The 17,401-nt window shown below is 42.7% G+C and overlaps 1 protein-coding gene across 1 annotated transcript in view; it reads left to right on the top strand.

Moving 5' to 3' along the window:
* Positions 1–17,401, top strand: part of CNTNAP5 (contactin associated protein family member 5) — an 880,881-nt gene that overhangs the window by 509,689 nt on the left and 353,791 nt on the right. The window contains exons 9-10 of the mRNA XM_082465787.1: positions 2,295–2,444; positions 5,376–5,547. Of these exons, the coding sequence (XP_082321913.1) occupies positions 2,295–2,444; positions 5,376–5,547 (322 nt within the window). The remainder of the gene's footprint in view (positions 1–2,294; positions 2,445–5,375; positions 5,548–17,401) is intronic.

The following is a 17,401-nucleotide window of genomic DNA, read 5'->3' as shown; positions in this document are numbered from 1 at the left end:
CAGCAAACACTGGCTGAGAGGGAGCTGGCGGGAAACGCAGGAAGACCTACATCTGGGCCATTCTGAACAGATGGAGCACGGCTGCCCTGGTGCAACGCAGCTGGGCCCCCAGCCTGGTGCTGTGCTTTCCCGGGGGGCAGCTTCTCCTGCCATCAGATGGCTCAGGGGCACGAGCTCTTCAGTAGCTGTTCTGAGAAGCCCTGCAGACCTCTGGTCTGATTGTCAGTGCTTTCTTCCCAGCTGGTTTCTCAGGGACTGCGCCCCTGTAGGCGCTACCAAGGCTGAGCTCCTTTAGCTCCGGAAATAGCCCTTCATCCATCCCTTCCTCTCCATTTTCGCTGCTAATACTTTGGCTGAGACCCTGGTCATTCTGTCTCCTGGTCATTCTGTGCAAGTGAGAGGCACCACCGGTTCTGTTTCCAGCCTCCACTCCTCCCAGCCCCGACTTTTGGCCACCAGAGTCTCTCAATGTGCAGCTCCAGGCAGGTCATCACCACGCTAATGGTCCCCTCTTGGACTCCCAGTGATTTCATCACTTCTAGACCAGTGATTGCATTCCTGGCTACACATCAGAATCATCAAGGGGGCTTGTTTAAAATGCAAATGTCTGGGACTCCATCGCCAGAGATTCTGAGAAAATTGGCTTGGGTGCCCTCCAGAATCCTTTGCCCGAGGACATTGTTGAAATGCCTTCCTTAGCCTGGCACACGAGGCCCCTGACCGGACTCTCTTCCCACCTGCTTTCCTGTTGCCCTGTCCTGCTTCTCATTCCAGATCTTTGCTTCTCTGTACAGGCTCTCTGTCCCCCGGAACTCTTCAGAAGTGGGAAACTCTTGCTCAGTTTTCAAAAACCGCCTCTTCTATGAAGTATTTTCAGGATCCTTATGTGGAGTTAGGTCTTCCTTCTCTATCCCCATGTTACTGGTTCACCCCGAATTGCAAGCAGGGCTGTTGTCCACCTGCTTCTCTAGGTCACCAGCCTGAAGTGCTCAAAGGACAGTATGTTAAGCCTCTTTGCCTAAGTCTCTTCCATCTAACTGTGGATTACCCCAGGATAGAGACCCGATGATATGACTATCCTTTCTCCCAAATGCAGGGGAGCATTTTGTGGTTGCTCTTCTGTCCTTTTGCTTTAGCGAGCATGATTTCTACTTGCGACGTGATATGAACTGTCCTACAGGCCCTACTGTATTAACGGGTATAATTCTCACAAGAGCCTGTGAGTACAGTCATTCTCCCCATTTTGCAGGGGAGGAAACTGAGGCAATGAGAAAAGAAGGGTAACTCGGCCCATAGCAGGGCACCTGTCTATTGAGTGAAGACATGGGGGGGCTCTGTGATCTGGTTACAAACAAATCTTTGTGACTGCACTGGGTAATACAACCATGTCTCCTTCAGCAAGCACTTTGCACAGACAGAGCCTTAAAAGATGATAAACTTTTTGTAGGAAAGGGTGGAAACACTGGTGCGTAATTCCCAGCACGCTTCCCTCAACAAGGTAGGTCGGCAGTGCAGTGCAAGTCAAAGGCATCTGGGGCAAAAGAACGAGAGAGAAATTGCCTTTTAATAAACACCCACTGTGCCCACAACCTGGGAACTTTCCTGCCTGATCTCAATGGATCCCTTACCAATGATACAGAGTAAGAATTACGGTATTTACAGAAGATAAAACCAGAGCTCCGTGAAGGTAGGTGACTCAGTGTCAGATAATTAGTTCAGGAAAAAGGTTGGAACTAAACTAGTCTGTTACCTCCTTTCAGCAGGAGATTCCTCTGCCTGGTGTGTCATTGGAATCTAGCTTTCCTCATCTACTTTTGCCTCTAAAACAGTTTATTTTCTTTACTAAAAAAGAAATATAAGTCACGTGTAGAAAAATGCGAGAAGACTAAAATTTGCCTGTAACCCCACCACTCAGAGATTAAAAATCACCGGGAACGTTTTGAATTTTTCTTTTTTTTCACTTTTTACTCTGCATTTTATATCAATAAGTCAATAAATGTTTTCTGTACCTTTGTAGTATACAAACACATTTGTGTTTTGCCCTTTTGTTTTCAAACCAAACATGTCAGAAGTGGTTCAGCCCCTTTTTAAAAAGGAAAATAATAGAATGAAGTGGTAAAAAAGAAAAAGAAAGATGGCTGGGAAGCAGCTGAGGGTTTGTTTTACGCCAGATGAAGAGAGGGGCCGCTCTGAGAATGTACAGGGACCACCGCAGGCAAGGAAACGAGCCCTGCTCTCTCCACACCTGCCCAAATCCGTCATCCCTACACTTGCCCTTCCTGTTTCTTTTGCAGGCAGCGACTTGAATGACGGCTTGTGGCATTCAGTGACCATCAACGCCAGAAGGAACCGCATCACTCTCACTCTGGATGACGATGCAGCATCCCCGGCTCAGGACACCACCCGGATGCAGATTTATTCTGGAAATCGCTATTACTTTGGAGGTAAATTCCCCAGCTTTTGAGGTTGAAAATAAAGGAGGGAGGATGCAGTGGACAGTTATTTCACTATGACAATTCTTTTCTGTGTCAAATTGACCGTTCTCCCAACACACACGCACGCGCACCTTACCCTCAAGCCCAAAGAAATGAGAAGCAAACTTTCCCACAGCTGTACAAATATAAATTATCTAGGTCGGTGCTGAGGAAAAAAAAAAAAAAAAATCTAGCTGTAAGAGCTGGTGTTACATAACACATCCCAAGGAGACTTTTGTAGCCATGCCAGACTCTGTGATCATATTCCAAAAGAGAAACTCAGCTGAAAACTTGGAGGAAGTGTACCGATAGTCAGCAGTACCTGCAAGAGAAAAAAAAAAATCCAGGTAGGAAGGTACAACCAGCATCCTCAGCTTTCTCAGTCATTTCTCTGCTGATTTGCTTTCTTCATCCCCTATTCATCTGTTCCCCACATCCCTGGAGGCCATGCCCATGGAGGGGGGCAGCTAAAAATGAGGAAGACCTAGAAGCCCATGAACTTGTAGCTTCACAAAGAGCAGCCAGTATAGACCCTGCCCCCTCCAATGCTAGGAAACTTTGCAAAGATGAAAACACAAGGGCAAACTGGTAAGGAAGAAAAATACATAATTAGGCATTTGCTTCATTTTTATAGATGTATGTATATTTTTATTTAGTTTTTTACAGGTTTTTCTTCATTAAAAATATTCGTGTCTAATTACTTAGCCAGTTGTTGGTATTATAGAAACAATCTCTAAAGAGTAATTAATTCCAGTAGCTGTGTGACCTCGAGTAACATACTCATGGTCCTTGAACTTCCTTATCCAGGACGTTGGGAAACAAAGCAGAATTTATGGGAGAATTCAGTGAGATCAAGGTTAAATGTACAACATCGTGCTTTCTCCATTAGAACGGACAGACTGGCTTCAGCTTTTGTAGATATGGGTCTCAGCTGGGCCTGGTCTAAAGAGAAGTATCCTGTAAAATTATAAAGTGCAGTCTCTAAAAGAGAATTTGCAAATCACTTCTCTCATACCAATGACATGAGGTTAAGCTTTGAAATACGAAAGGGACTTTGCACAGATGCCATGTACACATCCGGGTGTCCTGGGAGGGAAGCAGTGTGGAGTGATTCCTTTGTGGTTTGATTTCAGGGCCAGAGCCTCTGTCCTTCACTCCAAATCTCCACATGTGCCTAGATAACAAATTCCTTTAAAAAGGGAACACTTTGATTCTCTGTAAATATTTTATGTCATTTAATTCATGCAGAATCCTTATGAGGTAGGTAATATTAGCCCCATTTTACAGATAATAAGACCTGTGTTTGCAGAGATGAAATAATTTGTGTGAGTCGTAGGATTCAACCCCACATCTGTGTTCTCCATGAGCCACTAGTGACAGCAAAGGAATGTAAAGACTGCAGAAGAAAGGTCTGGTGGCCCCCAAAGATACGTTTCACAGACTGTATAATTTTGCATCATATGCAGTGTTTCATAGACAGCAGAGAAAAGCAACCTTGTATTTCTTTCTGGGGAAAATGACGTTGAATTAATTATGTTAGTTAAGCATCCGAAATGCCTCAAAGGCAAAATGGCTCCCCTCCCCCAGCTGAAGTGTTTTTAGACGTGGGTCTTAACGGGGCTTCAGGCTGAGGAGGGAAGATTTATCTGGGATCTGAACAGTGTTTAAGGAAATGCTCCACACGTAGACTGTAAACTTAAGGAAAGTGAAAAATGAGTTTGAGGGATAATAGTCAACTTACATAAATTCTCTCTATGGCTTCAATTAGAAGTTGTAGCATCTCTCTTCATTTTATAGTGTGTCTGTGAGCCGTTAACCAACTGCTGGGCTTCAGCCCAGCAGTGACTGTCTATTAGAGATGGTTGAAATAATTCCCAATTATTGATGGGTTATTACCATGTTTTCAAGCATGCATCCCCATATGCTCTGAACCTATTAAAACCATCGGGATGGAGTTTATAAAGAACGCAAGCGCGCATGCACGTACATGGCTCTATACCTGTCTTAATGCATAGTAATTCCCTGGTTGCAAGCTATGCTCAATCAGTGTAGTGCCTGTTTTTTTTTTTTTTTTTTTTAAAGAACACCCTTTAAAAATGTATGGCATTAACCTTTCAGGTATGTGATTACAGCCCTATAACTATGTGCATTTAAACCCTTCATTCCTTTAGCATCTGGATTTGCTTTGCATATCACTTCAAAATTCCAGCTACTTTCCTGTGTGTACCTTTCTCAGGAACCAAGCCTGATAATGCTGACAATTCACCAGGCAATTACTCTGCTACCATTGTTACCCAAAGCGTAATTTTCTTTGAATGTGTAATTCGGAATTGAAGTGTGCATTTAAAAGTGTGTTTCAAGACAGAAATTCCCAAGTAGTTATGATATGTTGCTTTCTTGGGCTGAGTGAAGTATACCCCACAAAAGAAGGGCAAATAGCTTACGAACAGGGCGAAAAGAAATAAGAATGAGATACATATTTTAATTCCCTGGGTTTATTTCTTTAGGTATAATAACTATATTTATTTTATATCATGGTTTTAATAATTCCACTATCTGAAGTCTCTGTGGGTTTGATTCTCCTAATAAAGTTGCTGCTGACTTCTAATCTCCTAATGAAGTTTAAAAAAAAAAAAAAAAAGAACGAGATAAATGCGATAGGATCGGTATCCCCTTTAACACATTTTGTCTTCCATTCTATACAGTGATTGAGTATGCCCCATTTTGTACCAGTTTGTCCCCTCTCTGAGAATGCTAGGATTTACAACAAAAATGTGTGCACTGCTGTGAATGAAAATACACCGAAATAATTAGACCTTAAGATCTTCCATCAATAGGTCGCCAAAGCAATAACTGATCATTTCAGTATTCTTCTTCATTTTTTTTTTCTCTGTCCCACAGGGTGCCCCGACAATCTCACCGATTCCCAGTGCTTAAATCCCATTAAGGCTTTCCAAGGCTGCATGAGGCTCATCTTTATTGATAACCAGCCCAAGGACCTCATTTCAGTTCAGCAAGGTTCCCTGGGGAATTTTAGTGATTTACACATTGATCTGTGTAGCATCAAAGACAGGTAATTATGGTCTCTTCTCCTCTGTTCTCCCACCCACCTTCCCATTTTCCCTCTTCTAAATATGAGCTTCGTTCACCAAAATTCGAATCCCCTGACATCAGCCACATTAGACATAATTGAGTCGCCTAATGGAAGATATTTCTGAAAGGATTTCTGGCCCAGAGAAAAATGGTTTAAATGAGTTGAGTCTCTCCATGTCGACTTGCAGTAAATGGGATATGCAAATTAAATCAAAATACAAATTTGTGAAAGGATTAAAATTTTATGCGTAAACAACATTTGATTACTTTGAAGTTAAGAGTGAAGCAAAAAGGAGGGAGGAATTGCTTCTCTCCTAAACCATTTCATTCTTCACTGCAGTGAGTGTCCTTTCTAAAACTGACAGATGAAAATCAAACCCTCTGGGATTCCTATAGCAGGGTCCAGTTGTACAGTGACTCCCTGGTGGCCTGATTTTTGCTGTCACCACCCCTAACCCTCTGTTTCTTTGGCCCAGAGGAGACCGGACCCTGGACAGAGAATCAGCACCTTTATTCCCCAACCTACACATCTAGCAAAAGCTCCCTCTCCCTCTTCATTTCTCCTGGGCTCTGGCTCCTCTTCTATTTGAAGTTTCTGGATTCAGAGACATGCTGGAGAAAATACAAGAGGAGGAGTTTGTGAATTTTCAGCAAGGTTAATCATGTGATCCATGTTTCTTCTCTAGCACTTAACCTCCATCTTTCTTCCAATTCTACTCACCCCAGTCAAAATACCATTGACCGAAGAGGTGAATACATGTTATGTGCTTGCCTGTGTGTGGGTGATAGAGTCCCTGCTTGTGTTTTATCAGGGAATTAATTATACATTACTATAAAATGCTATCAATGGCCAGGAAGTGTACCCTTATTTGTGGGACATATGACAGTGGCAGCTGAGGTCAGGAAGGTTTTCAGGAAATGGTGTTGAGCTGCGTTTTAAAGGACGGACAAGCTTGGCTGAGGAGTGGGGGTGATGGTATTCTAGGCATATTGGCAGGATATGGCATGTGAAATGCCATAGAAATGGGGGGAGGGTCATGGCTTGCAAGTATTTTGTCCACTCAAGACGCTTAGTTTTCATTTAAATATCTCTAATATTGGGACGCATTTTACATCTGATTGTTTAATAATAGTTGAATTGGCAATATTTATTTTTCTTCGGAGCATATAAAATAATGGCATGTCTTACAACGAACGGTGTCTTAGATTCCACAAAATATAGCTCAGTGGGGATGGTAAGTCTTGGTAGTAGAGCACGTGATGTGAACACGGCCAATTAGGAAGAACTTGGCGTGCCTAAGGCATTTAGCCTCGTGCTCTAGGAAGACTCAGGGAAGGTAGTCAGATTTGCTTCGTAAAAAGAGTACTCAGGAAGTGGGAGAAGGATGGATTGGAAAAGAACCAGCGCAGAGGTGGTGAGGTGACAGCCCCAGTGCAGGGGAGCAACGATGAGGAGTAGCAGGCACCTGTACTGAGCACGACACAGAAAGCAGCTCTGCAGACCACAGTCTCTTCTCATGCCTGGAATGACTGATATAATTGGGTGGAACTTTATGTGCGTGTTTCTCTGTTAATACCACTCCGCATGGGATCGTCAACAAATCACACAGACTTGCAGGCTCTCCTGCTTCATTTTTTTCTGTTTGGCCAGCTGGAAAAGTGGGTAATAAAATGTATGCTTCATTAGACTGTGCTGGTTTAGAGACCTCAGAGTAAAAGACACTGTGTGGAATGGTTGCTACCCTATAGTCTTTATTAATGATGAGGAGGGAGCATCTGACTTCATCAGCCAGACCAGACCACCTTTTGCAAAGTGTAGATCAGTAGAGGGAACATTTATCAATAGGGATCCCTTATGATAAGCTAATTTCTAATCAAGGGAGCTCTCATTATTTTCGATTACATGGACGCCATTGCCATCTATGCCGCATCATTACTTTTGTGTAATTGTAGTCTGTATAATCGTATTACATACAATTGTGTTTTGGTTAATTGTATAATAAGGGATTGTGTTTAGTTTAGTGGGTAAATGGGACATTTTTCTTGATTTGCCAGACAGTGTCTCTAACAGAAGGGAAACTGGTAAAAGGCTTTGCTTAACTAATTATTTCTTGAACTTCTATTTAATATTTGGTGGAGAGCGGGAGCTGGGGTTAGAAAAGCAGGTGGTTTCTGAGTTTTTTTGCATTTTATTTTTAATGTGTTAATCAACACGAACCTGATTTAAGGGCAAGTGTGAAGTTTTGCCTTCAAGGCGCTTACCACTTGGGGGGGGCATGGTTTGGCGGGAGACAAGGGGGTAGAGAACAGTCTGGCTGTGGTTTGTTCTCGGTTTTGGGGGTTTTTTTTAGAAAAATTTAGTAAGGTTTAATGAAATTCAATGAATATTTTAAAACATTAAACACTTTAGTTTTATTTAAATCATTTTGATTAAAAATTTTGGTTTTCATTAACTATGATTCCTATTTTATATTTTATTTGTAATAGCAAGCTTTGAATGCTTAGAAGGAAATAATTTTGTGAAAGCATACAAAAAGAATTTTGATTTTTAAATTTCTTACCTTTATTATGCGTTTTTGATGAAAATATATTCAAATGTCATACTGTGAGTACTGTTGCGTTTTATTTTATTTTAAAAATTTTTTATTTTATATTGGAGTATAGTTGATTTTCCATGTTGTGTTAGTTTCAGGTGTACAGCAAAGTGATTCAGTTATACATATACATGTATCTATTCTTTTTCAGAATCTCTTCCCATTTAGGTTATTACAGAATACTGAGTAGAGTTCCCTGTACTATACAGTAGGTCCTTGTTGGTTATCTATTTTATATATAGTAGTGTGTATTTCTTAATCCCAAACTCCTAATTTATCCCTCCTGCCTACCTTCCCCCTTTGGTAACCATAAATTTGTTTTCTCTGTCTGTGAGTCTGTTTCTGTTTGGTAAATAAGTTTGTTTGTATCCTTATTTTAGATATCACGTATAAGCGATATCATATGATATTTGTCTTCCTCTGTCTGACTTACTTCACCATCCCTGTTGCTGCAAATGGCATTCTTTCATTCTTTTTTATGGCTGAGGTCTTGACTAAAAGCTGGGAGAATTCCTTCTCAGGGACTGAAGGATTTAAACCAACAATTTGCATCTCAGTAATGGGCACTTTTCTGAAGCTTCTGGCCTCAGGGAAGAAAGGAGGAACTGGGCTGGCCTACTTCTCTGGCAGAAGGGAAAGCACTGACTTTAGGAGGCCCCATTGGAGGACCGCCCCGTGCCTGACAGTCCAAGGTCAGGTTGGGAGAACCTCGTAGGAGTCACCGTTGGGACCCGGCAGACCCCAAGCCCCTTCAGTGGTCTTTAAACCTCTAGAATATGATGTGCACCCACCATCCCTCCTCTGCAGACTGAATCTCCAGTCTCATGTTCTCCTCATCCCAAAACACGGTTCTTCATGAGCTATACTTATCTCTTGCACCCCGTGGGCTTAAAGTAGGCCAGGCTTGATATTCTCAACCATCCTCGAGCAGAGTATGCTTAGAGCAGAATCACGCCCTGGTTTATTTGACCTCATAAACAGGCATTGAGTGAATGAATGAGGCAGTCTTATTATATATTCTTGAGTAAAATAAGATGTGGTAAGAGTTGTAGAAGATACGAGAGTATGAGAGCATTTATATCCCCATTTTTTCAAGGGGGTAAACTAAGACCTGGAGATAATGTTCACTTTTCCATGGTCACAGGGCTGAAGTTGCAATCCAGAGTTAGACACTGCCAGTGTTCTCTCCCTTGTACTATCTACTCAAAAGGATCTGACCTGGAAATGGCAGTCATTGTGTGTCTGTGGATCTAAATATGTAACCTCATCTTCCACCCAACTGTATAAAAATTGTTCAGGGATAGGCCATCTATTAAATTCCTTGTCAACCTTAGGTGCCTGATGAGATTCCATTTAAAAGAGAGGCATTCAAAATGGTATGTGATATCAGGCAAGGTCTTTTGTTTCTTTTTTCTTTTTTGAATATATAGTCTTTTTTTTTATATTATATATGTTTCAAGGGTACAATATAGTGATTCACAATTTTAAAGGTTATAATCCATATATAGTTATTATGAAATATTTGCTATATTCCCCATGTTTTACACTGTATCCTTGTAGCTTATATTTTTAAAATTTTAATTTATATTGGAGTACAGTTGCTTAACAATGTTGTGTTAGTTTCAGGTGTACAGCAAGTGAATCAGTTATACATATACATATATCTATCCTTTTTCAAACTCTTTTCTCATTTAGGTTATTACAGAATATTAGGGAACTCTACTCAGGCAAAGTCTGAGTGATATAAGGATGTCCCACTCTTGGTGGGCCAGGTCAAGAAGTGCTTTTGTTGAAAGATCCAAGCAGTTAATTCCAGGAGCCATATCCCGTCCTTCAAGGTTCAAAGCCCACGGCAGAAGAAACAAATCACCAAATGCTGTCTAAGACTTCATTCCGATAGGAGACAAGATCCAAGGTGTGAAGCCAAACCGGGAGGAGCAAACAGGGACGCTGATGAGTCAGTGAGGGGAAGTGGGCGTCACACCTGGAGAAAGTCATCAATCCCAGTGCAGGTGGCAGAGGATTTGAGAGGTGTTGGAGCATGTTTAATTCCCAGTATGCTTCTCGTCAGCTTGAAATAGGACACATAGGATTTAACCTTTTTGTCTGTTTCCTCTTTTGCAAAACCAGGATAATAAAACCTACCTTCGCATTGAGAGTTAAATGAGAGAGTGTAAGAAGTCAGGCGCTCAGTTGTATGTCCAGTAAAGAGTAGATACTCAGTGAGTTCGCCATGTGAATTCCTATAGCCAAAGGTTTGCTGAATCTCCAGTTTCCATGGGGAAAGGAGAAGCTCAGGTCTCCCTCTGATGTTTCGCCAGCCCCCACTGTAGCCAAGAATCCCCAGTAGTTTCTGGTGTGGCGGTCTATCTAGACCTCATATGTGCCCTCGGATCAGTTGCTCAGTGACTTCCCTTGAGTTTCAGTTCCCTTTGAGCTGACCCTCTGAGGCACCAACCACCACCTATTAGGGAGATGCGCATCAATTTCGGTGCCAAGGTTGTGGTCTCTGGATTCTCCTAAAGCATTGGTTCTCTGGGCCTGGAGAGGGTAAGGAAAGCACGTGATGTGCCCAGGGCACACAATTTAAGGTGGTCCTCATTTCCAGGTTCATGCCTGTGTACACCCTGAATTTACATGAACCTGGGAATGAATGCTTCCTTAAATTTTGCAGGCAAATTCCAGCCTGTTTGCATCAGAATCACCAGGAGGGCCTGTTACAATCCAAATTGCTGGGCCCCGCCCCTAGAATTTCTGATTTTTACTGTGGTGGGCCGGAGGATTTGCTTTTCTAACAAATTCCAGGGTGCTGCTGGGACAGACTTTGAGAACCACTGCCCTACAGCTTCTAATCCTGTAGGCAGCGGGATTGCATGGATTCTGTATAATAGGAGACCAGGTGTTGGGGGGAGAGGAATGGGTCCTGCTGCTACTGGGACCCCAACCAGCTGCCCTCCTGATCAGAATCTCACAGGGTCTCTAGAGAGTTCCAGCAGCTCTGTCTCAGTGTCCCTCTCCAAAGGGTGTTGAAATCAGTCCAGGGGACACTGCTGGGGGCAACTGAATTCCATCTCCCTCCCTGGCCTTTGTCACTCAGCCCCTCCCCTGCTTCCCACTACGAACAGCATAAATGAAAACAGTCGGACCCTCAGAGGTGTCTGAGTGAAGGGCTGTTTGGGGTGGAAGGGAGGGTGGGTCTCAGAATCACTGCTGCTGCCAACAAATGTTACTTGTTTTTTTTCGTTATTTTGAAGACAGTTATTTGACTTGTTGGTCCCTCTGAAAGTCAGAGCTTGGTTTTACCTTCTAGACTAAGCTCACACCTTGTGGGAGGGGGGGTGGTATCATTATAATAAGAGTGACTCCACCCAGCAAAAAATATTCCTGCAAACCTTCCTAAAGATGGGTAGAGACTGCACCTGGTCTTCTGGTGCGTGGCAAAGGTTTCCCTGGTCACAGTACCGTTTCCTGTGTTCCTTCCTCATAGAGTGAAGATACTGGGGAAGGTCCCTGGAGATCACACAACTCTGGTTTTTCGTAGAAGGAAATAGCAGTTTTGTGGAGGGTGGCAAAGACAGGTACCAAAGCGGGGGCTCTGCTCTGGGGGTCTTTGCTGTTGCTTTCTGTAGAGACAGCGTCGCTCTTCACACTTTCTAAAATTAGGTCCTTTTTGGTTATCCATTTTAAATATAGCCACGTGTACATGTCAATACTGAACTCCCAGTCTATCCCTTCCCCCCCACCCTTCCCACCAGGTAACGGTAAATTCATTCTCTAAGTTTGTGAGTCTGTTTCTGTTTCGTAGATAAGTTCATTTGTATCAACTCTGCCCAATATTATGTTACAACCTAAATGGGAAAAGAATCTGAAAAAGAATAGATACATGTATATGTGTAACTGAATCACTTTGCTGTACACCTGAAACTAACACAACATTGTTAATCAGCTATACTCCAATATAAAATAAAAAGTTAAAAACATAGTAAAATTAAACAATCTGCTTGTTCCAATGAGTGAATCCCATGTGGAAAACTGCTTTAAGTTTCCTGCAGCCAAATAATTTAGGAAATGTAGCTTCTCACTCCATAATGATTTCCCTTTCTCCCAACACACATTCTTTTAAGAAAAGCATCTGCTAAACTCTTTGGTCAAGATTCTTACCTTCTTGGTTCAGAGCTGGGAGTGCTGTAAACACGGAATGTGGGGAAGTGTTCAGTGGGATGACCTCCAAGAAACAGACTTCTGCTAAAAACCCACTCTGTGTCTGGGAGTTTGTTCAAAACAGCGAGCTATATAAAAAGCTTACATTGAAGGGCAATGAGTATGTTTTCATTTTTCTCTCCAATTGAAAACTTGTACATCGGGTGCCAGAAAAGCCACTGTAAGGGCACAGCCCGCGCAATCTGAGCTTCTAACTCCGAAGTGAGAAATGTTACAATATGGTGTGTTCTTCCTTAACTCATGGGGTGGGGCCCAAATCCACACAAGAGCACTTCTGCTGTTTTTATTTATCATTTTGAGGCTATTTCATGGAGGACAGGGAAAGGTTATAGTTTATACAACAGTTACCGAGCAAACATTCTCTCAGGATGATTTCATTTAATTCACTGCACAGTTCTGCAAGATCCACAAAGTTCTCCTCAGAGTGTGGTTCCCAGACCAGCAGCCTCAGCGTCACCTGGCAGCTTGTTATGACTGCATATTCCCAGGTCCCAACCCATACTTTCTGGGCCACAAACATGGGGAAGTGGGGGCAGCCTGAGTTTTCACAAGCCCCCCCAGGTGATTCTGATGCATACTCAGATTTGAGAGCCATTGGTTTGCTCCATTATTATTATTTAAGAAATAAGACCTCTAGTGCTTATGGAGGTTCAGTTACCTGCCCAAGGTCACATTTTCCGTATTTGGTGGAGCCAGGGTTCAAAGCCAGATTTTACCGATCTCTCAGTCCATGTACAGGTAGAGGGGGTTTTGCCCAAAGGCCGGGGAAAGAAAAAAGATGGGTTTGGAGAGCCAGAACAGGTCAAGGGAGTGTCACAGAAGAAATGAGATTTCAAGAGGAACTGGGTTTAGAGCGGTCAAGCGGGTCTGTTCCAGGCAGGGTGGAGAGCGTAAGTCTGGGCCTCTGAGTGGGGGAGGTGCTGGACATTTGTCTGCCTGGATGGGAAAGGCTGCTTTGGCAGCAGGGTGTAAAAGAGAACTAAAGTCAAAGCCGTAGGGAGCATGGCAGCACACAGTTTAGAATCTGAGTAACAGGCCATTGTAATAGTTAATCGTTAGATGATGTTTACTGTGTGCCAGGACACCTCCTAAATGCACGTGTGTGTGTGTGTGTGTGTGTGTGTGTGTGTGATATAGATAGATACATACATACATAATTATACCATAGATAGATAGACAGATACATACCTACATAAATACACCATAGATAGCTACATACATACATATATACATACATACATACATACACAATAGAGAGGTAGTTGCATACATACATACATACACCATAGATAGATAGATACATACATACATACATAATACACCATAGATAGATAGCTACATACATACATACAGACATAGATGCACTGTAGATAGATAGATAGTTACATACATACATACATATACCATAGATAGATACATACAGACAGACATAGATACACCATAGATAGATAGTTACATACATTCATACATATATACATACAGACAGACACACACCATAGGTAGATACATACATACATACATTCATACACCATAGGTAGGTAGGTAGGTAGATAGATAGATAGATAGATAGATAGATCAATCCTCAAGGCAACCTATGAAGTAAGTAAGACTATTAACTCCATTTTACAGAGTGAGATTGAGGCACAGTGACGCTAAGTAAGTTGTCCAAGGTCACACAGCAAGTATGCGGCAGAGCCTGGCTATGAACCAAGGAGTCTGGTGGAAGAGATCAGGTCTGTCCTTGCACTGCACTACCTCTGACTTTTCAGTTAGCAGTCATCCTGTGTTCTTCAGCAGGATTGCAAAAGAGAAAATGATGTGAATTCATCTTGTGTCCATGTCACAAAACAGGTTGTACTAACCCAGGAAGAGAAGGGGTGTGATCTGTGACAGATAGACCACCACGGAAGCCTGGGAGCTTATCCACACAGTGATTTGTCACAACCTTGAGACACACACTGAGAGAGACTCAGAGTCTGAAAGCTCCCACCAAGACATCCACCCTTCTCTCTTTCTTTAGGCCGATTAGGGAATGGCGGAGCCTCAGGACTAACTTGGTAGGACCATCTTGGGGAGGCAGATTTTGAGCTGATTTGGTCAGAGCCTCCCACTCGGCACTACACAGGAAAAGTACTGATTTATGTGTCTGCTTCTTCAGTGAGGGCTTCCCCCCACCTCCTGTCTTAGACCTCTCTGAATGTCAGCAGGGAAAAGGGGCCCTGGAGGACTTTGATGCCTGGGTTTGATTTGAATAAGTGACCTTGAACAAGTGCATCTGTGTTCTCTTACCAAACTCACCTCTCTCATCACTCGTTTTCACAAGAAAAGGGGATCATTATCTCGATGAAATGGTGCAGCTCTACCTGTGCATGAGGAAGGGCACCAGGGCGCCTTTGATTCATGGAAAACCGTGTTGACAAAGTCAAGGGTGGCGCTTCATTCTGTCCCATCAGAAGATGGTGAGACTCTTCCCCCACCAACTGGTCATCTGAAATATCCGTGCTGAAAACAAAGCTGGAACAAGGAGCTGGGTGAATAGTCACAAGCGCTTCCGAAGATGAGGGCTTCATTCCGAGAGCTCCAGTGATGAGGTTGAGGTGAGATGTCTGCATTCAGGTGGCAGTAAGAAAATGCCTCTCAGAATCAGCAGTGCTTGCATCATCCCTCCTGAGAAATACTGCCTAAGAACTTCCGATGTTTTAGACAACGTAGAAGCCAAGGAAAAATTTTGATTTGGATCGAAACGTGAACAAAAGGTTACTTGAGGTTCTCAAGTTACGTCTGTGAGGCAGTGCTTATATTTAAGCCTGCAGAAAACATTTCTAAATTAATAATAAGAAGGAAGAGATTCTTCCTTATTGCTCCCTTCATGCAATCATTATCTTACCAATATTTTTTATTGAAGTATAGTTGATTTACAATCTTGTGTTAATTTCTGCTGTACAGCAAAGTGATTCAGTTATACATATATATATACATTCTTTTTTAAAATATTCTTTTCTGTTATGGTTTATCGTGGGATATTGAATATATTTCTCTGTGCTATACAGTAGGACCTTGTTTATCCAGTCTATCAATCATGGTCTATTTTTAACATTTTTAAATTTTTTGGCCACGCCGTGTGGTATGTGGGATCTTAGTTCCCCCACCAGGGATCAAACCCATACCCTCTGCAGTGGAAGTACGGAGTCTTAACCACTGGACCACCAGGGAAGTCTCAATCATGATCTTAATTAGCCTTCATCCAACACCCTGATGAGGGCTTCCCATCCATTTTTCCCATTCTCCAAAGAGTGTACCCTTTTACACAGTTAATGTCACATTCAGGTTTTCCTCTTCTGCATGGATGTCCCCTCATTGGGCTGCTGAGGTGAAGCACCAGTAGCCTTTAACCCTGTTTTCTCTCTAGTCCGAAAGCATTCATTGGCGGCTCACTGTGAGTACCATTTGCAGACACAGTTGGAAGAGAAAAGGAGCTTAATATGTTTTTACTTGGGGAAAAAAACAGGTCTGACCTGTGATCAAATGTCCTCACTTGTTTCTGCCAGTGAAACCGAAATTTAAAATTAGCCCTATGTTATTTTTATCTTGAATCAACTTATCTCATAGGAAGTTCACAGAACAAGAATCCGGCCTCCTGGGTTTTCCTGGGACGTGGACTTCTGAATGCTGAGTTAGACCCCCTACTCTCCGCTTCCCATGCATGGGCAGCGTGTTAGTTCCCTGCAACTCTCACAGCGCCCAAAGGGAAAATTGGCTTCCCAGCTTGGCAGGTGAGAAAACAGACTTTAATGTATATTTAAGGGACTTCCCTGTTGGCGCAGTGGTTAAGAATCCTCCCGCCAATGCAGGGGACACAGGTTCGATCCCTGGTCCAGAAAGATCCCACATGCTGCGGAGCAACTAAGCCCGTGTGCCACAGTTACTGAGCCTGCATTCTAGAGCCCGAGAGCCACAACTACTGAGCCCCTGTGCCACAACTACTGAAGCCTGCGCACCCAGAGCCCGTGCTCTGCAACAAAGAGAAGGCATGGTTATGAGAAGCCTGTGCACCGCAATGAAGAGTAGCCCCCGCTCGCCGCAATTAGAGAAAGCCCACGTGCAGCAACGAAGACCCAGTGCAGCCAAGGATAAATAAATAAAATAAATAAATTTTAAAAAATGTATATTTAATAACTTACCTCCAAACGAAAGCAAACTCAGGATCTCAAGGTGGTGAACCCCCTTCTGTTTACATGTTAGCCTAACTTTGGACTTACCCTCCTCCTAGCTCAGCTCCCTCAGTTGTCAAATGGGGACAGGGCATCCATTTTATCACTGGAGGTTGTGAAACAAGAATGAGGTTGTTGCCTCCCTTTTGGAGTTAGGCAGGATAAGGGTAGACTGACAGCAGGAAGATGAACGTTCTTAAAGTTACAAGCAAGAGAGACAGAAATGGATGGGGATCTATGTGTCTCAGGAGACCAGATTTTTGGAAAACCTATACACAGGCAGAGAAGAATGACACCTTTCTAAATAATTTACTTACCTATGTAACGTGTTTTATTTTTCAGGCCAGTGATTAATGTTTGCGCTTGGTTTAAGTTACAGATTTGAAATCTTCCCTCCAGGTTTTGCTTCACGTTAAAAAGATTGCTTCAACGTGATTTACTAAGCCAGTGGCAGGGCCTGCCTCTCTTGATATTGGGATATACTGTGGACCAAGCAGGAGAGATATCTCAACACCTGGAAAATGCAAAGGGAGAAAACAAACCTAAAGCGGACAGTTACACAAGAGAACTTAAATGTGTCTAAACTCTTGTGAAACATCAGGAACAGCATTAACTTTATTATGATGAGATGTTATCATCACCTTATACCTACTTATGACATGCTGAAAAACATAATATTTTTGTCATAATTAGGTAGGGAGCTACCCCTGCTTAGAAAAAAAGAAAGTACCAGTTGTCGTTCTTAAACAACCAAAAGCTTATGGATTGGACCAAATATTTGTACTGATAATGACAGAACCTCACACTC

The sequence above is a fragment of the Balaenoptera physalus genome (assembly GCF_965194825.1).
Source record: "Balaenoptera physalus genome assembly, chromosome: 6".
Classification (NCBI taxonomy): Eukaryota; Metazoa; Chordata; class Mammalia; order Artiodactyla; family Balaenopteridae; genus Balaenoptera; species Balaenoptera physalus.
This window is presented reverse-complemented; position numbering and strand designations above follow the sequence as displayed.